Consider the following 25,761-nt stretch of genomic DNA (forward strand, 5'->3'; position numbering starts at 1 on the left):
ATATATATATATATATATATATATATATATATATATATATATATATATATATATAACTGTCAAAGTTACCCAATGGTAGAGCAGCTTTGGAAGCCTTAGGGACCATTAAGCCTTCCCTAGTCTGGTGAAGTATTAAAAGCAGAATTCTCTGTTGGTTTTAAATGCATTATGGCCAAATGGTTCCATATGCAAAATTGCCACAGGATAGGAAAATTTACTAGGAAATATCTGCTTAGTAGGTTGAGGTGAAGATATTTTGTTAGCTTTGGAAATCTGACAGATAAACTCTTCCCTTCTGAAGGATTGTTGTATTGGAAATCAAAACTTAACACTTTGTTATTCCTCAGCTTAGGTGACTAAACAACCAGAATCAGGATGTTCTTTTTATGAAAATTAATGTAACTAATAAGGCCTCAAATCAACTAAGCTTTAGATACCTGCCAGTCCAATATTCAGGTCCACTTCCTAGTTGGGGAATCTTTCAGCATATTTTTAAAAGAGCAATCAGTTGCTACTAATATTCACTGGCTGTTGTTGTCACTAGCTTAGTTCTTAGATTGGAAAACTAATTCATCAGAAATAAGCTGATTAGAGGAATAAGCTAATTTGAAGAAATATCACTGAAACAAGAAAAGCAAGCCCTTTTCCAGGGAATGTTATGTAAGTATAAGAGTAAATGTCATCATTGTCAGGGAATTAGTTCTTCCCCACCTCAGTATCGTGGTTTCCAAATTTATCACTGCTACTAAGGGACCTGTCATCCAAAGAACTAGATATAGTCATTTTGGCTGTTGAGCATACATTGGGAATTGGGCAATAAATAAAGCTGTAATGCAGTATGAAATGTGATTTGTGGTTTAGTAGCCACTATTGAAAATATTTGCCTTTCTAGAAAAATTAAGATCAGAACTAGAAAATAAATAATAGGTGATAGGTATCAATCACACTTCTAAAATCACATTTTCTTTTTTTTTTCCAGAAAGTAGTATTTTAATATTTTATTTTTTTAGAAACATTTTCCATGGTTATATGATTCTTGTTTTTGCTTTCCCCTTCACACACACACCCATATCCAATACGCATTTCCACTGGTTTTAACATGTGTGATCAATCAAGATTTATTTACATATTATTGATAGTTGCATTGATGTGGTACTTTAGTGTCTACATCCCCAATCATGCCCGCATCATCCCTAAATGTGACACTAAAATGTGTTGTTTTTCATCTGTGTTTCCACTCCTGCAGTTCTTCTTCTGAATGTGGATAGTGTTCTTTTCCATAAATCCCTCAGAATTGTCCTGGGTCATTGCATTGCTGCTAGTACAGAAGTCCAATACATTCAATTTTACCACAGCGTATCAGTCTCTGTATACAATGTTCTTCTGGCTCTGCTCCTTTCACTTTACATCAATTCCTGGAGGTCTTTCCAGTTCACATGGAATTCCTCCAGTTTATTATTCCTTTGAGCACAATAGTATTCCATCATCAGCATATACCACAATTTGTTCAGCCATTCCCCAATTGAAGGACATACCTTCATTTTCCAGTTTTTTTGCCATCACAAAAAGCGCAGCTATATATTTCTGTACAAGTCTGTATATCTATGATCTCTTTGGGGTACAAACCCAGCAATGCTATGGCTGTATTGAAGGGCAGGCAGTCTTTTATCGCTCTTTAGGTATAGTTCCAAATTACCATCCAGAATGGTTGGATCAGTTCACAACTCCACCAGCAATGCATTAATGTCCCAATTTTGCCACATCCCCTCCAACATTCATTACTCTCCCCTTCTATCATTTTAGCCAATCTGCTAGGTGTGAGGTGATACCTCAGAGTTGTTTGGATTTATATTTCTCTAATTATTAGAGATTTAGAACACTTTCTCATATGATTATTGATACTTTTGATTTCTTTATCTAAAAATTGCCTATTCATGTCCCTTGCCCATTTATCAATTGGGGAATGGCTTGATTTTTTATATAATTGATTTAGCTCCTTGTATATTTGAATAATTAGATCTCTGTCAGAGTTTTTTGTTATGAAGATTTTTTCCCAGTTTGTTGTTTCCATTCTGATTTTGCTTGCATTGTTTTTGTTTGTACAAAAGCTTTTTAATTTAATATAATCAAAATTATTTATTTTGCATTTTGTCATTTTTTCTAACTCTTGCTTGGTTTTAAAATCTTTCCTTTCCCATAGATCTGAGAGGTATACTATCCTATGTTCACCTAATTTTCTTGTAGTTTCCTTCTTTATATTCAAGTCATTCTTCCATTCTGAATTTATCTTGGTGTAGGGTATGAGATATTGTTCTAAACCTAATCTCTCCCATATTGTTTTCCAATTTTCCCAACAGTTTTTGTCAAATAGTGGATTTTTGTCCCAAAAGTTGGGCTCTTTGGGTTTATCATACACTGTCTTGCTGACATCACTTACCCCAAGTCTATTCCACTGATCCTCCCTTCTGTCTCTTAGCCAGTGCCATATCATTTTGATGACTGCGGCTTTATAGTGTAGTTTAATATCTGGTACAGCTAGGCCACCTTCCTTCACGTTTTTTTTTCATTATTTCCCTTGATATTCTTGATCTTTTGTTATTCCAAATGAACTTTGTTATAGTTTTTTCTAATTCAGTAAAAAAGTTTTTTGGTAGTTTGATAGGTATGGCACTAAATAAGTAAATTAATTTGGGTAGAATGGTCATTTTTATTATGTTATCTTGTCCTACCCATGAGCAATCAATGTTTTTCCAATTGTTTAGATCTAGTTTTAATTGTTTGGAAAGTGTTTTGTAGTTGTGTTCATATAATTCCTGTGTTTGTTTTGGTAGATAGATTCCTAAGTATTTTATATTGTCTAGGGTGATTTTAAATGGTGTTTCTCTTTCTACCTCTTGCTGCTGTGATGTGTTGGAGATATATAGAAATGCTGATGATTTATGTGCATTTATTTTGTATCCTGCAACTTTGCTAAAACTGTTGATTATTTGTACAAGCTTTTTAGTTGATTCTCTAGGTTTTTTTAAGTATATCATCATATCATCTGCAAACAGTGATAGCTTAGTCTCCTCATTGCCTATTTTAATACCTTCAATTTCTTTTTCTTCTCTAATTGCTACTGCTAGTGTTTCTAGTACAATGATAATTAATAGAGGAGATAATAGGCATCCTTGTTTCACTCCTGATCTTATTGGGAAGACTTCTAATTTATCCCCATTGCATATAACGTTTGTTGATAGTTTTAGATATATACTGTTTATTATTTTTAGGAAAGATCCTTCTATTCCTATATTTCTAGTGTTTTCAATAGAAATGGATGTTGTATTTTGTCAAAGGCTTTTTCAGCAACTATTGAGAGAATCATCTGGTTTTTGTTGATTTGCTGGTTGATATGGTAAATTATATGAATGGTTTTCCTAATGTTGAACCATCCTTGCATTCCTGGTATAAATCCCACCTGATCATAATGAATAACCCTTGTGATCACTTGCTGGAAGATTTTTGCATCTATGTTCATTAAGGAAATTGGTCTGTAGTTTTCTTTCTCTGTTTTTGATCTACCTGGCTTTGGGATCAGTACCATATTTGTATCATAAAAGAAGTTTGTTAGAACTCCTTCTTTACTTATGTCAAATAGTTTATATAGTATTGGAATTAGCTGTTCTTTAAAGGTTTGATAGAATTCACTTGTGAATCCATCTGGTCCTGGGGATTTTTTCTTAGGGAGTTCTTTGATGGCTTGTTCAATTTCTTTTTCTGAGATGGGATCATTTAAGTATTCTATTTGTTCTACTGTTAATCTATGCAATTTGTATTTTTGTAAATATTCATCCATCTCACCTAGATTGCTATATTTATTGCTGCATAATTGCGCAAAATAGTTTTTAATGATTGTCTTGTTTTCCTCTTCATTAGAGGTGAGGTCTCCCTTTTCATCTTTAATACTGATCATTTGCTTTTCTTCTTTCCTTTTTTTAATTAGATTGACCACTACTTTTTCTATTTTATCTGTTTTTTCAAAGTACCAGCTTCTAGTCTTATTTATTAATTTAATAGTTCTTTTACTTTCAATTTTATTGATTTTTCCTTTAATTTTTATAATCTCCAATTTGGTGTTAAGCTGGGGATTTTTAATTTGTTCCCTTTCTAGTTTTTTAATTTGTATGCCCAGTTCATTGATCTTTGCCTTCTCTAATTTGTTAATATATGCATTCAAGGATATAAATTTCCCCCTGAGTACTGCCTTGGCTGCATCCCACAGAGTTTGGTAGGATGTTTCATCATTGTCATTCTCTTCAATGAAATTATTGATTGTTTTTATGATTTCTTCTTTAACTAACTGGTTTTGGAGAATCATATTATTTAATTTCCAATTAGTTTTTTATTTGCCTGTCCATGTGCCCTTACTAATTATTATTTTTATTGCGTTATGATCTGAGAAGGTTACATTTATTATTTCTGCAACTTTGCATTTGTTTGCAATGTTTCTATGCCCTTTTACATGGTCAGTCTTTGTGAATATACCATGTGTAGCTGAAAAGAAAGTGTATTCCTTTTAGTCCATATTTATTTTTCTCCACATATCTATTAAATCTAATTTTTCTAGGATTTCATTTACCTCTCTTATCTCTTTCTTATTCATTTTTTGGTTTGATTTATCTAGATCTGAAAGAGGAATATTTAGATCTCCCACTAGTATGGTTACTGTCTATTTCCTTCTTGAGCTCTACCAGTTTCTCCTTTAGGAATTTGGTGCATTCATATTGAGCAGTGTCATTTCCTCATTGTCTATACTGCCTTTTATCAGGATGTAATTAGCTTCCCTATCTCTTTTAGCCAAATCTACTTTTACTTTGGCTTTGTCTGATATCATGATCGCCACTCCTGCCTTCTTTTTCTCATTTGAAGCCCAAAAGATTTTGCTCCAGCCCTTGACCTTAAACCTGTGTATGTCCACCCGCCTCATATGTGTTTTTTGTAGACAACATATGGTAGGATTTTGTTTTCTAATCCACTCTGCTATTTGCTTCCATTTTATGGGCGAGTTCATCCAATTCACATTCAGAGTTATAATTATCAGTTGTGTATTCCCCAACAATTTGGTATCCTCTCCTAGTTCTATCCCTCCTTCTTATGCTATTTCCTTTTAAACCAGTGGTTTGTTTTAGACCAGACCCCCTTGTCCCCTCCCTTGATTTACTTCCCTTTCCACCCCCTCCCTTATTATTCTCCTCTTTTTATTTTTTTAAGGCCTAATGAATTCCCTACCTCTTCTCCTCCCCTCCCTTTTTTGACCTCCTCACTCCCCTGCTCCCCTTGGTTGATCTCTTCTGATTTTCTCAATAGGGTTAGATAGAATTCTATATCCCAATGGATATAGCTACTCTTCCCTCTCAGGGTTAATTCCACTGAGAGTAATGTTTAAATATTACCTCTTAATGCTCTCTTCCTCTCCTTTTTATAATAGTATTGATCCCCTCCCCTTCCCATACTTTCTTTGTGTGCTATGGGATGTCCTATTTTTCTTATTCAAGTTTCTCTTGATGCCATTTACTATTCACCCTCCCTCCTTTTTTCCCTCACCCCGTCTCATCTTAGACCATTTAGTGCTCCAACCTCTCCCTATGAATAATTCTTCTAATTACTATAATAGTGAATACAGTTTTTCAGAATTACACATAACATTTCTCCATATAGGAATATAAATAATTTGATCTTATTAAGGCCCTTAAAAGGGTAAATTTAAGAATAAGAAATATCTTTCTTTCCCCTCTGTTTCTTATTTACCTTTTCATGTTTCTCTTCGGTTTTGTGGTTGGATATCAAACTTTCCATTTAGTCCTGGTCTTTTCTGTGCGAATACTTGGAAATCTTCTATCTTGTTGAATGCCCATACTTTCCCTTCGAAGTTTATAGTCAGTTTTGATGGGTAGGTGATCCTTGGTTGTAGACCCAGTTCTCTTGCCTTTCTGAATATCATATTCCAAGCCTTGTGGTCTTTTAGTGTGGAGGCTGCCAGATCCTGTGTGATCCTGATTGGTGCCCCTTGGTATCTGAATTGTCTCTTTCTGGCTTCTTGTAATATTTTTTCTTTTACTTGGAAGCTCTTTGGCTATTATATTTCTGGGGGTTGTCTTTTCAGGGTCTAGTGTAGAGGGTGATCTATGGATCCTTTCTATGTCTATATTGCCCTCTTGTTGTAGAACTTCAGGGAAGTTTTGCTGAATAATTTCTTTTAGTATGGAGTCCAAATTTCTACTAATTTCTGGTTTTTCAGGAAGACCAATGATTCTCAAATTGTCTCTTCTAGACCTTTTTTCTTGATCTGTCAATTTCTCAGTGAGGTATTTCATATTTCCTTCTATTTTATCAGTCTTTTGACTTTGCTTTATTTGTTCTTGCTATCTTGAGAGATCATTGGCTTCTACTTGCCCAATTCTAGCCTTTAGAGACTGGTTTTCCTTTTCAACCTGGTCTATCTGGTTCTTCAAGACTTCTAGCTGGTCATTTCTGGTCTTCAGTTTGCTTATCAATTCATTTGATTTCTAAGCCTCACTTTCCAATTGCCAAATTCTGCTTTTTAAACTGTTATTTTCTTGCCAGATCTCTTCCATCTTTCTCATAATCTCAGATTTGAACTCTTCAAGATCTTGTGATCCATTTTCATTTTGGGGGGAAGGTTTGGATGTCTTTAATTGTTTGTCCTCCTCTGTTTTCTGGGTTTTTTCTGTGCAGAAGTTCCCAAGTATTTGAGCTTTTTTCTTGGTCTTCTTGTTTATTTCTTGGGTCTCGATTGACACCATTATGTTTCATCTGCCAGAAGTCTAAGTAAGGCAATCTGATTCTCTTTGTATGGAGTTAGAGAGCAGTTCTTGCCTGAGGCTACTTTGTGAGTCTCTGGCTTCTCTGCGGACCATCCTGGGGTCTCTGGTCTAGCTGTTTTCAGGGTCAATCCCCCGTGTTCCTAGCCAGCTGCCCAGAGCTTGGGACTTGGCCCACTTTTGCTCCTCCACCTGAGATTTTCCCCTGAGTCTGAGTGCACTGGGCACTGCTGCTGCCTCTCTCAGTCCCACTCCCATGTCCAAGGTCTGAGTTTTCCAGTCTGGGATCTCAGGTCTTGCTGCTCTCAGGGGCAAGCTCCTAGTAGTGCCAGCTAGCTGCCTAGGGGCTAGATTTTGTGCCCTCACTCACTCTAACTCTGGAGAGCAGCCTCTGACTCTGGTACTCTGGGTGGGGTTGGGGAGGGTTGATCTGCTTGCGTTTTGATGGGAGCTATTTCCCCCCCTTATAGCGTGGAAGTGCCCAAACCCCACGTCCCTTCAATACTGAGCCCTATTATGGGGTCCCTTCTTTCGTCTGGATTTTGTTTTCTTGTCCTTTGGGTGTATGGTATATCGATTGGTAAGGAGAGAAAGTGGCTTCTAGTCAGCCACCATCTTAACCCAGAAGCCTTTCATAACTTTTGCAAAAGGTATCCCTCCTTGTTTTCTCCAACTTCCCCCTCCAGCAACTTTAGAGATAACAGCATCTTCTATCACAGGATATTCATATCCAAACTGAGTAGATTTAATACCGTGAGATATATACTACATCGTAATGTCACTAACTATATATCATCTTTAACTTAATTTGAGAGTTAGTCTTGTTTTTAAAGCTTTTGAGGGTCTTGAATATGTACCAAGACTGAGGTGTCATGAGAACCCCCTGTTAGTTTAGAAAAGGTCATCCATGAACTAGTATTTTGTTCACTGGCAAATTAGCACTCAGAAAAGGCCATTTATGATTTCAGTCTCCTACCTCTCAGCATACATGGATGATGCTCTTAACAGAAATAAAGGAAGATCAAAATAAAGATGGGTTTGTTGAAAATGATCATGAGTTATTTTGGACATGTTGAAATTGAGATGCCTATAAGTACATCCAGCCTGAAGTGTCTAATAGAACTTTGTACAAGAACTCAGAAGTGAGAATAGGACTAGACATGGATCTAGGAGTCATCTACATAGAGATAATAATTAAGTCTATAGGAATGGGTGAAAAAGTCATGTGAAAGAGTATAGTGAAAGAATAAAAGATAGTCCATTAATAAATGTTTAAAATTAAAAAAAAAAAAGATAGTCCAGGAATAAGCTTTAGAGAACAACTCACCCACAGTGAGAGGATGTGCTATGAATGATGAACCATCAAAGGAGACTGAGTAGCATCACTGAAAAAATATTGATGTTAAAAAGAGGGAGAGGCTGTGCTAAACAGTCCTTGTCTGTCATGTCTTTCACTTGACTTGAAGTCTAAATTTTGCTGGTTTAGTTCTGAGCTCTTTTGCAATCCTTTTGTGGTGTTTGCCTTCTATCAGTTAAATTTTTGAAGGAAGTTATAATCCACATTGATGTCTTTCCTTTGTTCTAGTTCCCATTTTTCAATGTCATTACTTTGTTTGAATTGATTGGCATAATTGCTCACAATATCTTCTCATGTTTTGGGCATGTCTTTGCCTTTTTTGGTATTGACTTTTATCTTCTAACAAATTGATGATCTGAATACACATAGCCAACAAGTTAAAAAATGGCTTCTACGTGAGTTACTAATAATTTGTTTACTCTTTTAAAAAGTTATCTACATAGACCACTAACCTGAAAGTTGACTGTTTTTTATTTCTGTAATCACAGGCAAGCTTTTTTGGGATAGAGATGTTTTGGTTACCATCCTCAACTATTTCATGGGCAATACTCCATTATACTTGCCATTACTAAGAGTAAGCCTACTCTTGGCTAAAACTTGGTTCTTCTCTGCTCTCTGAGCCTAATCAGTGAATTGGTAATCAGAGTATTAATAAATAACAGAATATGTAGAATAGGGAATAGAATTTTAGTTAGGGAGAGATAGAATTTTTGAATAGTGACTATTGGGACACTAGAAACTGGATAGTGACCATTGGTAACTGAGTTTCCAGACCACAGCAACTATTAGAAGCCAGGTCTTGGCCTTGAATTGGAAGAGAATTGATTGATAGGAATATAGTAAAAGCAAGTGGGGAGAGAGGCAAGGAAATAGAGAACAAAGAAGGAACAAATGAAGCTTTGGACTTAAAATGACTTGAAGAATGCTTCAAACATTAGTCACTATGCAATTTGAATTTTGATGTCTAAATGTATTCCTGCAAGTTCAGAGCTACCTTTCCTTTATTTCCTCTTATCCTTATCCTTGTTCCTTGCACAAGTTCATTCCTTGGGTGATAGATCCATTATCATATATGACAGCTAAAGTTGGGGCCTTATGGCAAGAAGAGGCCTAGGATACACTGATGAAAGCAAGCCAGCCCAGTACTGACAGAATAAATAATGTGATTTTCATTTAAAGTTTGATCATATTGGGTCATTCAGTTAAATTATGCTTCATTTTTTGACTCTCCCCCTAAATAGGGTTGTTGCAAGAACTTTCATAGGGCACTCCTATACACACTTCCTTTTGCAGACCAGCCCATTCTTTTCCTCACCTTATAAAAGACACCTTAATGTACCTGCTACTTGCTCCAAAGAGCCTCTCTAACTCTAGATGTATAAAATCTATTTTAAACAGGCTAACTTGTAGCTTAGAAAAAAAACTTTAAAACCATTGCCTGCAATTTTCAGGGTTTTAAAATATTTTTAGGTATATACCAGAAGGGATAGTTATTATTGTAATGTTTTGTGATGTAACCTAGTGAACTCCTGAAAGGAAAAAATAACTCAGTTTAAGGAATGATAGATAATATGGTTTAGTAGTTAGTGTTGGACTTGGAATCAGGAAGACCTGCATTTACATCCTGCTTCTGACCCTTAGTACCTCTGAAACAACAGGTGAACCACTTAATTACTAAAACACAAACAATTCTCTAAGAGCATAACATGTTTGGCTATGAACTGCATCAATGAAGAAAGTTCTTACACCTGTAAAATCACACTGACTTAATATAGGGGAGGCATCAATAAAAATGAAAATTTTTTGAATCATGTAAGTAATGAGACCCAAAGTGTATGTGGCAGGGAATGAGAGCAGGGATACGGGAAGATAGTTAAGTAGGAGAGGTTGTTTTGAGGGGTTTATACAAATTTGAACAGATTTTTAAAGGTTCTGGTAACAGTGACTAAGAGGGATGATGCCTATAATATAACTTCCTCACTGTGCAAAAAGTAAGCCAATATCTACTACTGAGCACTGCCACAAGGAAAACCTAAAGAAAATAAATATTTCTGGGCTAGCTTTTCTTACTCTTATCATCCAGGGAAAAACTTATAGATAGTGGCAGTAGGAAATTTTATAGAACTGTTACAGGATGGTTTTGACAGATTGTACATACATATAGAGCTGTTTCTAAAATGTCTTGTAAACGTCCTATTCTCCAGCCAAGATACATTATCTCAGAAAGAGATTAAATTATTTTCCTGCTAAAATTCTTTCAAAGGAATTGAAGTTTTAAGATTTACTACAGTTCTTGGTATAGGACTGTGGCAAGTTGCCAGAAAAGTACAGCTAAAAGACATAGAGGCACATTGGAGGGGTTACAGCTTTTACTATAGCTTTGACCTTTGTTAGCTGAGACCCCATTAGACCAGGGGCTTTGGTATTTTCTGATATAGTCAGTGAAAGAATAACTCTTCTCACGTTTTAGAATGTTTACTTACAAAGTGATAGCATACTACATTCTATAGTGGATGAATCAAAGTTGATTTATTCAGCAGTTCTAAGCCTCAACATGTGGAACCAGTTGAAGTAAAATATGCATAAAAGTTCAGAAGTTTCCTTTTTGCCCTTTTTTTAAAGGGAAACTAACCATGAATACATAACCATTAATATTTACTATTCAGTAATGCTTTGGCTGTTGAATAGTTTACATGAAATTTTTTGATATGGTTAGAGATTCTAAAGGAATGACCAGTTTGGGTAAAGAAAAGAATGAGACTGTCTTTAAAAATAAAAATTAAAATCCTGTTGTGTTTCTGGTTAAGAAAGTAATGTGAGAAGTCATAGTCATGTCATCCACAGGAATCCCAAACAGTATCAGAAAGAACACCAAAAGGGTCATTGATCAAGAAAACCAAGAAAGAAGCAGAGGTCAGCTCTTCCATCTAGATTAGAAGTACTTAGATGGCCAGAAGTCAGTTGAGGAGGGTTAGAGAAGTGTTACGCCAAGGAAGCCAGCATGAATTCTAATAAAGAGGCTAAGAACTGGCAGAGAAGGAGAAAAGCACTGTGTGTATGTGTGTGTGTATATATGTATGTGTGTGTATGTACAATCTGTCAAAACTATCTTGTAACTCTTCTATTGAAAAGACAGGAAAATCTCTCATAAACAGTCCTGAAGCCAGCTAGTACTGTAACAGAAGTGTTTTAAGCCAGCCCAAGCCCCAATAATCAGGAACTTGAATACAGATCCTAGCCTGACACATGTCAAAATAGAAACCAGAGAAAGAACCAGTCCTCATAGAAAAATAGGGACCAACGATGTATTTTTTGAAACACAGGAAGCCATAATAAGAAATGAGGCTAAGTCAATACCTAAGCAACAGATCTGGTGAGACAAGGTCTGAGACCAGTTTGAGCTCCACCATCCTTCTGTTACCTCTTAAGACTTACAGCAAGAGGTGTCAGCATCTCCTCATTAGGGATATGCAAGAAGAAAAAAAAGTAGAACTTGGCCAATATTAGAATCCAAAGTGAACTACTAGGAGGCTTAAGGCAGAACCAAAGGATTGATGCAGATGGTGTGGACTAATACAAACTAGCCCATACAGATCAATAGCAGTGCCATGGAAACTACCAAGGAGAAAGGACCAATTAAGATCTACCAAGCATCCATAATGTTGGAATGGATCAGGCCAATACAAAGTCCCAATCCAAGAACTAAGACTACAAATATGAAGAAGTATGAGAAAACAACAAACATAGTTAAGAATTATTATCAGTTAAGAAAAAGACAAAAGATAAAGCTAGAAGACAGTAACCCTACAAGTACTACAAGCAAAGCCTCAAATTTTTTTTAAATGTTTAGCCACAAGGATTACTAAAATTGTCTGGGGAAAATTAAATAAGAAGTAAAAATGAAATTAGAAATGAAATGAGAGTTTGGAAGAAAAAAATTAAAAGAAAAAAAGACTTAGAAAAACTTATAAAATCTTTCCTAACTAGTAGACTTGCTAGGGAAGGGATGGGGGAGAACAACAAGAATGAGCAAACAATTCAGTGAATCTATAAGACTACATGAATATGATTTTTTAAAGTATCAATAACAATAAGATAATGTTAATAAAAGAAGTCATACTGCCAATATCTATTAGAACCAAGGGGAAAAATAAAGGTAGAAGAAATTAATTGATATACCTCCTGAAAGAACTCCAAAACTGATTGCACCTAAGAACATCATAGCAAAAATCCAGAGTTTACAAGTCCAAAAAATAGACTGTAACATCCACAAAGAAAGAGTTCAACTCCGTAGTTAGGGTCACCCATAACTTAGCAGCAACTCCTTACTACAAAGGAGAAAAAAATCTTAGAACACACTATCTCAAAGAATAAGATAGACTTAACAACCAGAAATAAATTGCCCCATTAAATTGAATATAATCCTACAAGGAAAAAAAACAGTGGATCTGCAATAGGATAGAGGACTTTCGGACATTCCTGATAAAAAGAGAAGTACTGAGAATAAACTTTGAAATAGAAACACAGGAGAAACCCCTAAAGGCAAAAACCTCTAAAGAACAATTAGGGTTAAATAATAATGAAATACAGCCTATTAGAGAAAAGACAAATGTAACTTCAGATACATTTTTTTTAGGGACTCATAGAGTTAAAGACACAAGACAGTGGATTTTTTTTCTTTTGGTTTTACAAAATTGAAGGGAAAAGGGGTACCATAGGGAAGAAATCGAGGAGGAGGAATCTTACTATTTTGCATAAAAGGATTGTACCAGTAGAAGAGTTTACAACATAAAGGAAGAGATCAGGGAAAGCAGACCTATCTCTTGATCTCACTTTTTTCTGAAATGAATAATGGAGAATCAAAAACACACAGGCATAAACACACACACACACACACACACACACACACTCTTAGAGATTGTTTTAGAAAACCATTAACCTCAACAAAGAAACTGGCAGGAACAAGGAAAGGAGAAGAATAGATACAGAGAAGAAATAGTTACAAGCAAACCAAACTTCAACTTCAGAAATTTTATTATAAACGGATTAAATATAGAAAGAAGGAATTAAAAACAAAAATCAGGATCTGAGATTGTGGAGAATGTGAGGACAGAGGAATAAAAACAGAATGATTCAAATATACTTTATTAGTGACAATCATTTCCTCTTTGTCCATTCCCTTCTTCTATGTAAATAGTATGTGAAATAAATATTTAAAGAACCCCTAACTCAGCCCATATCAGAAGGATTCAATATAGGAGTCACAGAGTCATGTGTCATATCTGAGGGCCTGATGCCAAAGTTCCCTAGTGTCTCCCAGGGTGCAAGGACATAACATTGACATATGTCCCTGGCATAACGTTTTATGACATCAAAAGCCATTGGCCTATTTTCTGGAGCTGGGAGGAGAATAGGTTTGAAAAGCCAGCACAGGAAGCTTAGAGGTTCTCTTTTCTAGACTAGACCTGAACCGTCTTTGGGTTTGTGATTTCATTGGTATAGTTAATTCCTAAGGAGGAAATTTCCTCTACCAATGAAGATTAGCAACTCTTCTGCAACTTAGATCCTTGTTACAAGTTGCCTAGGAGCAATGGGAGATTGACTTTCCAAGGCCCACACAGAAAATATGTGTCAGGGACAGAACTTGAATGCAAATCTTTCTAACTATGGCTGACTCTTTATCCACCGCCATTTTCCTTTCAAGGATTTGATGATGCTTTAAATTCATAATAAATCTCACAAGGCTAAAGTTATAACAAAATGGTAACTTCTGAGATAGGTCTTCTTGTTTAAATTAATATATATTTTCCACTTGATACCATTTTGAAATGCTGTAGGTAGCTAGCTGTCACAGTAGATCGAGCACTAGGCCTGGTGCCAGGAAGAGCTGAGCCTCAGGCACTTACTAGCTATGTGACCCTGGGCAGATCACTTAACCCTATTTGCCTTAATATCCTCATCTATAAAATGAAATGGAGAAGGAAATGGCAATGCAATCAGTATCTTTTCCAAGAAAACCCCAAATAGAGTCACAGAGTTGGACATAACCAAAACAACTGAACAACAAAAAATGTGCATGTGAAGTCATGTTAAATATATTTCCATATTAGCTATACACAAGTATAATTGATATCATATTGCTTGCCATTCTCAGTAAGTGGTGAACAAGCAGAAAAGAAGAAGAAGAGAATTTGGAACTCAATTTTTTAAAAAATGACTATTTAAAATAAATGAATAAAAAATTGTAAGCAATAAAATAGAAAGAAATTGCAAAATAGAAGGAAGAAAGGGAAAGAAAGGAAGTGAAGGGAAAAGTTAGTTTTTCCTTAGCTTTAACCTGGAAATATTTTAGATTGTGCCTAAACTGTCTGGATGGAGTGTGGCCATGCCCCAGACTCTTCCTTCATCTAATGGGACTATGTGTTTTTATTGCCTTTCTTCTGCAGGTGGTTGCCTATCACTACTGCCAAGCAGACAATGCTTACACCTGTTTGGTACCAGAGTTTGTCCACAATGTTGCTGCATTACTCTGCCGTTCCCCTCAACTTGTTGCCTATCGAGAACAGCTTCTTCGGGAGCCCCACCTGCAGAGCATGCTGAGCCTCCGGTCTTGTGTGCAGGATCCCATGGCCTCCTTCCGGAGAGGAGTCCTTGAGCCCCTGGAAAACCTCCACAAAGGTAGCATGGGAAAAGGAAGGGTGGAGAACAGGAGAACAGGGAGGGGTAGGAAGCTTTCAGTTCCAAAGTTTGCCCTTTCCAGCAGAGCCCTCAGCATATTATTTTACTTTCTTAATTGTCAGTCTGTTGGCCAAACAAGAAATCCCCAAAATGAGGTGGGAGAAGAAAGGGAAAGAAAGTAAAGGGAAGTGTTCTTATTGGTGTGACCATCAAAATCACCAAAATTTTAGTACTGGAAAATCCTTTCTGAAGGATCTTATCTGAAGAAACTAAATGTCTATAGGAATCACTTTTTAATATAGTTTTCAAAAACCTAATTCTTTTTTCTTAGTGTAATTTATTTCTGTTATACAAATACCAGAACTTTATCCTGAGTATACAGTTGAAATAAAGCATATTGCTTCCAAAGGAGGAGATTATACTTCTATAGGAGGAAATTACTCCTACCTAGTAGATCCTATTGTTTAGAATTTCCACTACATCCATACTTGATATTTTTTCCCCACAAATTTAGTTGAAATAAATTGATACAAAGATACAAAGATAAAAAATGATAAAGGCTGATATGTATATATATTAGTATTTTAATTAAAGCCATGCTGATAGATAAAATTATTAGACCACGCGCTTGTAAGAATTCAAAATTGCCACCCCAGCCATTATTGTTACCTCTCTTCTCTTTGTCTGCTGGCCAAGAGAGCCACTCCCTCCTAACCCAGGAGATTTAAACTGACCTCTGCGTGGTGACGTAGGCATCCCCACGCCCAAAGAACAGGAAACAGAAACCCGTTGGACCACGGGAAATGTAGTTTGATAATTTCCACGTGTCCATAGAAAATACATATATATACATATATACTTAAAGATGGCATCTCCCAAATTTCATTCTTACAATTCCCCCTGAGGGCCAGCAAAAAAAAGGTTAGCCCTTTTTCTTCGCTGGACCTGTAAAAATAGACAACTTCTAAAATTTTCAGGAATTTGGGGATAAAAGAAATAGATGAGCAAATGGTTAAAATTAGCCGCATTGACAAAACCAATTTGGGGGCAGTCCCCTATTGGTATAACAGTGTACAATTAAAACAATATATACAACTCAATTTCAACTCCCCATAGTTCAATCAACTGTACCCAATAGTTCAAAATTTGGTCTTCATGGTACAGTGAAGGCTTTTCAGACATCTTCATGGTGTCTTCACCAAACAGGTTCATCGTCTGGATTCTGGGGAGATGGCAAGATCCTTATCCTGAAATTATTCTCAAAAGAATTTAAACTTTACATTATAGATTACAAAACATACATTTTCTTCTAAGATTTATACAACTCCCCCTGAAATTACTCCTAAAAGAGTTAAATATACATATATTTTGACATTATCGAATTTTAAAAAACTTAACAGATATCCCCCTGAGGTAAATCTTAAACACACCTTTTTTTTTAAAAAAAAGGGTACCTCAGGTCAGCTAAGGATGAGTGGCTGAGTCCTGGGGGTTGTATGAAATTGGCAAAATACAAAGAATAAAATTCAAGAAAAAAGAAGAAAAAATTAACTTGTGAATGAAATGTAAAATGTGCAAAAAATCTGGGGAAAAACTTAGACCTTTCAATGAAGGCCTAATTAAAGTGAATTCAGCAGATTGCAATTACCCATTTAGGGCCAGGACTTAAGGAAAATGTCTCTCTCTGATCTGGCTTATCATCAGCTTTTCAGGGAACTGAGCCAAATAAATAACCAATCTTAGGTGCTTTCTAGGAATCTAAGTCGAGGGGACCCATGTCTTCTAAAGTTTTAGAAAAGACTGGGACTCCAGGACTCAAACCCCAATTTCCAAGCCCTAAAGTATTGGCATAGAACTGCTGCAATTCATGCAGATTTTAGTCGGTCAAGTCTCTGACCATGTGCTTTCTTTAGCACTATTAACAGCTCTCATGTTCCCTTTTCGTAGAATCAGACAGAAAGGCATTTAATCACAGTCCTATAGGCTCAGGTATTTGCTGTAGAATCAGAAAAAGGATAAATAATGATTATATATGTACTTCCAGTACAAGATGAGAAAAGGGAAAAATCAATTGCTCTAATAAAAAAAATGTTTTAAAAATCAAATATATATATATATATATATAGCTTAGAACTAGAAGGGTTATGTTACCCAAAAATGAGATTTTCATTCTGTGAGCATAAATGGATCTTACAAATAGCAGATTCACAATGCACATTCAAATAGAGTACCATTATTTCCAATAACACATTTTAAAACAATGATGTTTAAAATCCTTTACTTGTTATAACTTTTAAATCTTGGCTAAGAGTTTCTCAACAAACTCTGTTATTGCTTCCGTAGCAATTCTGATATTTAAAAAGAAACCTTCTGGTCTAAATTATCCTCAGATAAGAATATACAGGAGCTCCTTGGCTTCCTGTTTTAAAAAAAAAATCCTAGGTAGGAAATGCTTCTACCCATTTAAGGCAATAATTTCTCTTATAATAAAATATATAAAAGCTTTATCCTTTAAGACAACAATTCTTAAGGATTTAAAGTAAAAGTTAAAAGATCTCTTGTAAAATTACAAGGTAATATTCAAAGCATGGAAACTTCAAGGTTCTTTACCAAAACAGAATAAAATTTAAAAGACATGTGCTATATAAATCCAGTATACATAAGGCAATTTACAACTTTAAAAATGTGTAGGAAATATAACGTGAGTATCAGAGTAACAAGCTGGTCAAAACCTCTTACCAGTTCTAATAGATTTTTCTCATTATTTGGGAGTTACAATAAAATCATAAACAGAATTAATCTAGCAGCCACAAACTTCATTAACTTAAAATGATTCAGTGCAACAGGAAAATCAACGAAATAAGCAAGATTAATTTACAAAACACTAATTAGCAAAATACAGTAAGATAGTCTCTTTAAAACAGAAATAAAACTCATTCAGTTCCGAGGTTTAAAAGTTCACCCCTTGTTCAATTTAAGGTTCTTTTGATTGAGTTCTGCTAAGTTTGAGGAGTTTTTTTATAATCAGTCTTTGCTCTCAGTTCAAAGTTCTGAGCAGGTATGGGGTGAATATTCTTCCCCTGAGTTCAGTTTTTAATCACAAGCAAGTCTGAATAGGCCATGCGGCCCCATTAAAGGTAAACACTAGTTCCACGTGGTGTCCAGTCATGGACTCAGGGCTAGAGAAAAAGCTTAGGTCAGTTTTGTAGAAAATACCCACGTGGAGAGCTTGTGGGGGTGGGGGTTGCCTAAATTAGGTCTTTAGGGAAATACGTGGAGGTCTAGAATGCAGGCCATTACCAAGGGAGGGTAGTGGAAATATATTACCCAAGCCTAGTGGCAGAAGTCTCCAAAAATCTCGGCAAAAGCAGCAGGTCATCGCTGTTGGGGCTCCGGGTTCTAGGACTTAGCAGGACTAGCAGCACCAGCAGCAGGATCAGAGAAGTGGTCTGGGACGCTTGCAGGCTTGTGGCACGGCTGGAATGGAGATCAGGTCTGGAGTCAGGAGATCAGCAGCAGAGACACACTGGCTGGGCTCCGGCATTTTAGTTTTAAAGCCAAAAGCCAGAATCGGCTGGCCTAACCTCCCAAGGTGGTTTGGGCTGGACTGGCTGGCTGAGTCCCACCTGAGGCAAAAACGTGCTGTTGCTTTTAGCAAAAGCATGGTGAGGAAAGCCACTTTCCTTTTTTAAAAAAGTGCTCAAAAAAGCTGAGCCAGACGGCCAAAAAGCAGGCATGGCTATCGTTTCTGAAAGGCTATCTGGAAAATTGAGAATTCAATTTCCAAACTTCGTAAGGTTGCCAAAATTATTACGATAAAAAATGATAAAGGCTGCTATAAATATAGAAATTAGTATTTTAATTAAAGCCATGCTAATAGATAAAATTATTAGACCACACACTTGTAAGAATTCAAAATTGCCGCCCCAGCCATTATGGTTACCTCTCTTCTCTTTGTCTGCTGGCCAAGAGAGCCACTCCCTCCTAACCCAGGAGATTTAAACTGACCTCTGCGTGGTGATGTAGGCATCCCCACGCCCAAAGAACAGGAAACGGAAACCCGTTGGACCACGGGAAATGTAGTTTGATAATTTCCACGTGTCCATAGAAAATACATATATATACTTAAAGATGGCATCTCCCAAATTTCATTCTTACAACCTTCTCCTATATCCTATACATTTTCCCCCTTTACTTCCCAAAATTCAGTGTTAATTTTTGTCTGCTTTGTCTTCCTTATCCTCTCTCTACTTCCCATTCATTTAACTAGTGAGAGCTATTGGGATCTTTTTAAGGGTATGGTCACCTTTGCTGAAAGTTCAAAGAAAAGGCATAACCATTAACTCTCCTGGACAGCCCTTATTTCTCTATAGAAGTTCTATCCCTTACGTTGGTCATATTTTTTTGTTGTTGTTGCACAAAAACCACAGTGAATGACTTTTGATGTGCTGATATAACAATGTATAAATTGTTTACTTTTTAGAGATAATGAGTTAAAAAAAAAAGGTTAAAAGTTGTACATCTAACTGCTGAGTTGCCTAGGGTACTGAAAGGTTAGCAATTTGACCTTGATCAAATAGCTGGTATGTGGTACAGTAGGAAAAGTGCTAAATTTGGAGTCAGAGGGACCAAGGTTCAATCCTCAATCCATTCTCTAACATTGTTTACCTCTGTGACCTTGAACAAGTAAAATAATACTCCCTGGGCTTCAGGTTCCCCATCTGGGAAGTGAGAGGATTACAGTAGATAAATGGGCAAAGAATATAAAAAGTTCTCAAAAGAATTGTAAAGTATTAACAATTATATAGAGGATTACTCTAAATTACTAATAATAAGAGAAATTCATATCAGAACAACTCTGAGGTTTTACCGCATAACCAGAAAAATTGGTAAAGATGATAAAAGATGAGTATAGTCAGTGTTGTAGGGGTTGTAAAAAAGAAAGCACATTAATATATTGCTGATAGAATTGTGAATTGGTTCATCCATTCTGTAAAGAAACTTTGAATTACATCGAGCCAATAAAATGTCCATATTCTTTGTCTAAGAGATCCATTTAGTAGGACTGGTGTTATTTATTTTATTTCTTTAGAATATTATATTCCATGTCTCACAGCAAACACTAGTAGTAAAATGTTGGTATTAAAAAGATGAGCCTTTATTTCTAAAGGAAGCTTAAAGTTATTAAGGCACTTTGTAGTTTCCCGGGGCGATCCAGCCTTCTTTTTCTTCTATTCAACTGTGGGCCCAACTGGTCTATCTGTATTATCTGTCAGAAATACAATCACTGAAAGACAAACTCTGGATCATAATCTGCACAATAGACTGCCTACTTGTTCTTTCCTGTATGAATGGTCAAGCCAAATTCTATTAGAAAGATTTATATGTCAAGTCAGCAAGCATTTATTAAGCACTTTACTATAGGTCAGACTATAGAGAGCATTTAGGTAGCGAGGTGGATAGAGCACCAAGCCTGGAATTAGGAAGAGCTGAGTTTACATTCTGCCTCAGATACTTACTGTGTGACCCTCGAGCAAGTCCCCTTAATTTCTGATTGCCTCAGTTCCAAATCTGTAAAATGGGGACACACTGGAGAAGGAATTGGCAAATTATTCTAGTATCTGCTAAGAAAATCCCACACACAAGTCCATGGAGTCACAAAGAGTTGGGCATGACTGAACAACATGGGCCAGACACTTTGCTAAGTACAAAGAAAAGCAAAAAAGAGCCCCTACCTTAAAGAAATTCACATTCTAATGGGGGAGAAAACATCTAGACAAATGTATATATGAGATAGAAACAGAATAACTTGGAAATAATTTCAGAACGAAGGCACCAGCATTAAGGAAGGTGGGGAAAAATGTCTTGCAGAAGAAGGATATTTTTATCTTAGACTTGAAGGAAACCAAGAAGTAGAGATCAAGAGAGACAGAAGTCTAGATATGAGGAAACAGCCAAGGAAAATGAAATCAAAGATGCAGTGTCCCGTACAAGGAATTTCTAGGAGACTAGTGTCACTGACCATAGAGTATGTTAAAGTAAGATGGAGAATACTAGAAAAGGTAAGAAGGGGACAAGTTGTGAAGGACTTTAAGAGCCAAATAGATTTTATATTTTACTTTGGGGATATTGGGAACCACTAGAGTTAATTAAATGGAAGGGGAGTGACATGCCAAATATGCACTTTAGGAAGATCACTTTGATAGCTGAGTGAAACATAAAGAACAGTGAGGAGAAACTTGAAGCAGGGAAACCAACCAGCAGACTATTAGAATAGTCTAGTTGTGAGGTGATAAGGGATTACAGCAACCTAGCATCAGTGTCAGAATTGAGAAGGGGGTATTTAGGAGAGATGTTGTAAAGTTAGAGGCAACGGAACATAGTAACAGATGAAATATTGGAAATGCGAGTGAGGAATCAAGGATGACACTCAGATTGCAAGTCTAGGTGATGAGGAAGATGGTGATACCCTAAAAAGTGATAGGAAATTTAGGAAGAAAAGGGAGGGCTTTGTAGAAAATTTAATAAAATTAGTTTGGAATATGCTGAGTTTAAGATGCTAATCGAACATCCTTTTCAAGATGTCAAAGTAGGCAGTTGGAGATGCAACGCTGAAGGTTAAGAGAAGAGGTTAGAGCTGAATACATAGATCTAATAATCATTAGGAGAGAAATGCTGATTAAATTCAAGAGAGCTGATGAGATTATCAAGTAAAATAGTATAGAGAAAAAAGAGCAGAGGACCCTGTAGATGCTCACAGTAAATGGGCATGACCTGCATGATAGAGTGGCTGGTTTGCTGGAGAAGATGAAATAAAAGTGGCATCACATGTACACTTAAGACAGAATTAACTTGGCAAGAAGGACCAGCTTTACAGTAGAGGCAGGGAATGATGAAGGAGAATGTAGTGGTAGATGGTAGAACAGCCTTCAAGTAAATAAACCCCTTTTCCTGAGATCTCTAAGCTTCATGTGGTTATAAACTTTGCTCGAGGTCAAACTAAACAAGATGTTATTGTTTGACTCTGACCTTGAAGGAAGCTAATTGTTATAGAAAAAAAGCCAAGAACTAAAGAGATTGGATAGAGGTAGCTGTGACTCAGTACTCAGGCCCAAGTTCAAATCCAACCTTAGATACTTTCTCACTGTGTGACCCTGGTCAAGTCACTTAACTTCTGATTGCCTGACAAAAAGGATCTACTGGATCCACTGTAGAAGGAAATAGTGGACCACAGAAGTATCCTCGCCAAACCCAAATTTTATGGGTCACAAAGAGTTGGATACAGCTGGATGACTGAACAACAACAACAACAAAGGGAATAGTTTATTTGAGAGAGAAGTCAACTCTTTGGGACCTGCATATATGAGGTATCCCCAGCATATATAAGCCCAGGAAATATTGGGCTAGGGAGTTTTGGAGAAAAGGCAGTGAATAAGCCATAAGGCAGCTACCATCTCTTCCTTTTCCTCTGAAAGCTCATGCTGGACTTGAGAAGAATCAATAGAGTAGAGTGAATGTGCTACCCATGAACTTTCCCCTCTTTGGAAGTACCTTTAGACTGCTCCTGGACTTAGAGACTGTCAGCCACCTGGAAACTGCAGATCAGAATAAAAGAACTGCAGGCTTCCCTTCAATCTGAGATGCCTGCTCTGGTTATTCCACTGGGAGCTTCAGACTAGGCTGAAGGCTGGAACTGAAACCCTCATTAGTTGCTGAGATTGGAGTCACTCAGTTACTGTTTTCTTTCAGACATTTTCCAATCATGGCACGGTCTATTGTGATATATAGATCTTTTTGGAGAGGTTGTATTAAGGAATTAAGATTTATTTCTTCTTGCCACTCAACCATCTTGGCTCTGCCTACTGGTCCCTAATTTTATAACTAAAGAAATGAAGGCCTAGAGAAGGAAAATGAGCCCATCCATTTTCCTTTTTAAATTCTCATTCTGTACTGAGCATGTTTTTTAGATTCTGAAGTCAGATTAGCCTTTGGTATTCCTATCCCCATATTTGATACGTAAGTCTAAAACAAGACAGGGTTGGATGTGGAGAATGGAGAGATATAATTTGCAAAAGACTTTCGGTGCCACTTTGGCAAACTAACTCTAAGTCATTGCCAGTTATCTCTAAAACAGGGAGAAATTTTCACAGATGTATAATTTATTTTGAACAATATACTTATCCTCTACTTATTAAATAATTTTTCAACTTTCCTTCCTCAAATGCTCTATATAAGTTATGCCTAATGCCAGTCCTGCATCATCCAGGAAGACTCCATGAAGATGAGGCATAAAGACCTTTACTTTGTGATACACATTCTTATAAGGGCAAAACCCCAGTGCTTATTCTTCCATATTTATTATGTAATTACACTGAAAAGAAGATATACTTTCCTACATTTATAAGCTTTGGTAGATAATTCCTTCCCAGGTTTTGGAGATGAGATAAAAATTCTATTTTAAAACAACTAAAAACAACCCTGTATAGATATCAGCATATTTCTTACATATGGGTTTCCTGCAACCACCACTAAGTGTCATTGGCATCATTAGAGTATCTTTTTAACATGTCCAAGATTGTTGCTGACAAGTGTTTTTGCAAAAGATGTGTAGTTTAAAAGTAGCTGGAGTGGTACTTGCAAACGATATTAATGGAAACATTTTAGATCTAAAAGCAGAAACGGAGTTTTAAACTATAATCTTTCGGAAAGTCATAACTTCCCTGGCCTTACCTCCTTGTCTCTAAAATAAGGGGGTTGGACTAAATGACCTCTGAGGTCAATTCCTACTCTGAATCTATGATACTATAATCCTTTCAGATGTGAGGAAAGAGGTGATAAAAATATATATAAGATTTACTCAGTGAAAAATTATTTGGAACATCTCACACACTATACCAAGAAAAACTCAGAATGAGTAAATAACTTGAGTATAAAGAAGGAAACTATAAGTAAATTAGGTGAGCACAGAATAGTGTATTTGTCAGATCTCTGGGAAAGGAAAGATTTTAAAACCAAGCAAGAGTTAGAAAAAATTACAAAATGTAAAATAAATAATTTTGACTACATTAAACTAAAAAGGTTTTGTACAGACAAAACCAATGCAGCCAAAATTAGAAGGGAAGCAAAAAATTGGGAAAAAATCTTTATAACAAAAAATTCTGACAAAGGTCTAATTACTCAACTATACAAGGAGCTAAATCAGTTATACAAAAAATCAAGCCATTCCCCGATCAATAAATGGGCTAGGGACATGGCAATTTTCAGATAAAGAAATCAAAACTATCAATAAGCACATGAGAAAGTGTTCTAAATCTCTAATATTTAGAGAAATGCAAATCAAAACAACTCTGAGGTATCATCTCACACCTAGCAGATTGGCTAAAATGACAGCAGGGGAGAGTTATAAATGTTGGAGGGGATGTGGCAAAATTGGGACATTAATGCATTGCTGGTGGAGTTGTGAATTGATCCAATCATTCTGGATGGCAATTTGGAACTATCCTCAATGGGCTCTAAAAGATTAACTGCCTTTTGATCCAGCATAGCACTGCTTGGTTTATACCCCAAAGAGATAAAAAGGAAAAAGACATGTACAAAAATATTTATAGCCATACGCTTTGTGGTAGCAAAAAAAAAAAAAATGGAAAATGAGAGAATGTCCTTCAATTGGGGAATGGCTGAACAAATTGTGGTATCTGTTGGTGATGGAATACTATTGTGCTCAAAGGAATAAAGAACTGGAGGAATTCCATGTGAACTGGAATGACTCCAGGAATTAATGCAGAGTGAAAGGAGCAGAGCCAGGAGAACATTGTACATAGAGACTGATACACTGTGGTACAATTGAACATAATGGACTTCTCAAGTAGCAGCAATACAAGAATCCAGAGCAAGGCTGAGGGACTTATGAGAAAGAAAACTAGCCACATTTGGAGGAAGAACTGTGGGAGGAGAAACACAAGAAAAACAACTGCTTGAACACATGGGCTGTTGGGGATATTATTGGGAATATAGACACTAAACGATAATTCTAGTCCAACTGTCAATAATATGGAATTATGTCTTGATCAATGAATGATACATATAAAACCCTGTGGAATTTTGTGTCAGCTAAGGGGGGTTAGGGGAGTTTGGGGGAGAGGGAAAGAACAAGAAACATGTAACTATGGGAAAATATTCAAAATAAAAATTTTAAAAATTAAAAAAAATTTATCTTGGTGTAGGTTGTGAGATGTTGATCTAAATTGAATCTCTCCCATGTTGTTTTCCAATTTTCCCAGCAATTTTTGTCAAATAGTGAATTTTTGTCCCAAAAGTTGGGCTCTTTGGGTTTATCATAGACTGTCTTGCTGATGTCACTTACCCAAGTCTGATCTTCCCTTCTGTCTCTTAATCAGTACCATATTGTTTTGATGACCACTGCTTTATAGTATATATATATATATGTATATATCTGGTACTGCTAGGCCACCTTCTTTCATGTTTTTTTTTCTATTATTTCCCTTGATATTCTTGATTTTTTATTCTTCCAAATGAACTTTGTTATAGTTTTTTCTAATTCTGTAAAAAAATTTCTTGGTAGTTTTAGGTATGGCACTAAATAAGTAAATTAATTTGGGTAGAATGGTCATTTTTATTATGTTAGCTAATCCTACCCATGAACAATCAATGTTTTTCCAATTGTTTAGATCTAGTTTTAATTGTTTGGAAAGTGTTTTGTAGTTGTGTTCATATAATTCCTGTGTTTGTTTTGGTAGATAGATTCCTAAGTATTTTATATTGTCTAGGGTGATTTTAAATGGTGTTTCTCTTTCTACCTCTTGCTGCTGTGATGTGTTGGAAATATATAGAAATGCTGATGATTTATGTGCATTTATTTTGTATCCTGCAACTTTGCTAAAGTTG

At 36.1% G+C, this 25,761-nt stretch overlaps 1 protein-coding gene across 1 annotated transcript in view; it reads left to right on the forward strand.

The window, feature by feature from the left end:
* Nucleotides 1-25,761, forward strand: part of TANC2 (tetratricopeptide repeat, ankyrin repeat and coiled-coil containing 2) — a 664,538-nt gene that overhangs the window by 568,846 nt on the left and 69,931 nt on the right. The window contains exon 12 of the mRNA XM_044671962.1: nt 14,625-14,856. Coding sequence (XP_044527897.1) covers nt 14,625-14,856 — 232 coding nt within the window. The remainder of the gene's footprint in view (nt 1-14,624; nt 14,857-25,761) is intronic.

Source organism: Gracilinanus agilis, chromosome 4, assembly GCF_016433145.1.
Source record: "Gracilinanus agilis isolate LMUSP501 chromosome 4, AgileGrace, whole genome shotgun sequence".
NCBI classification, from domain to species: domain Eukaryota; kingdom Metazoa; phylum Chordata; class Mammalia; order Didelphimorphia; family Didelphidae; genus Gracilinanus; species Gracilinanus agilis.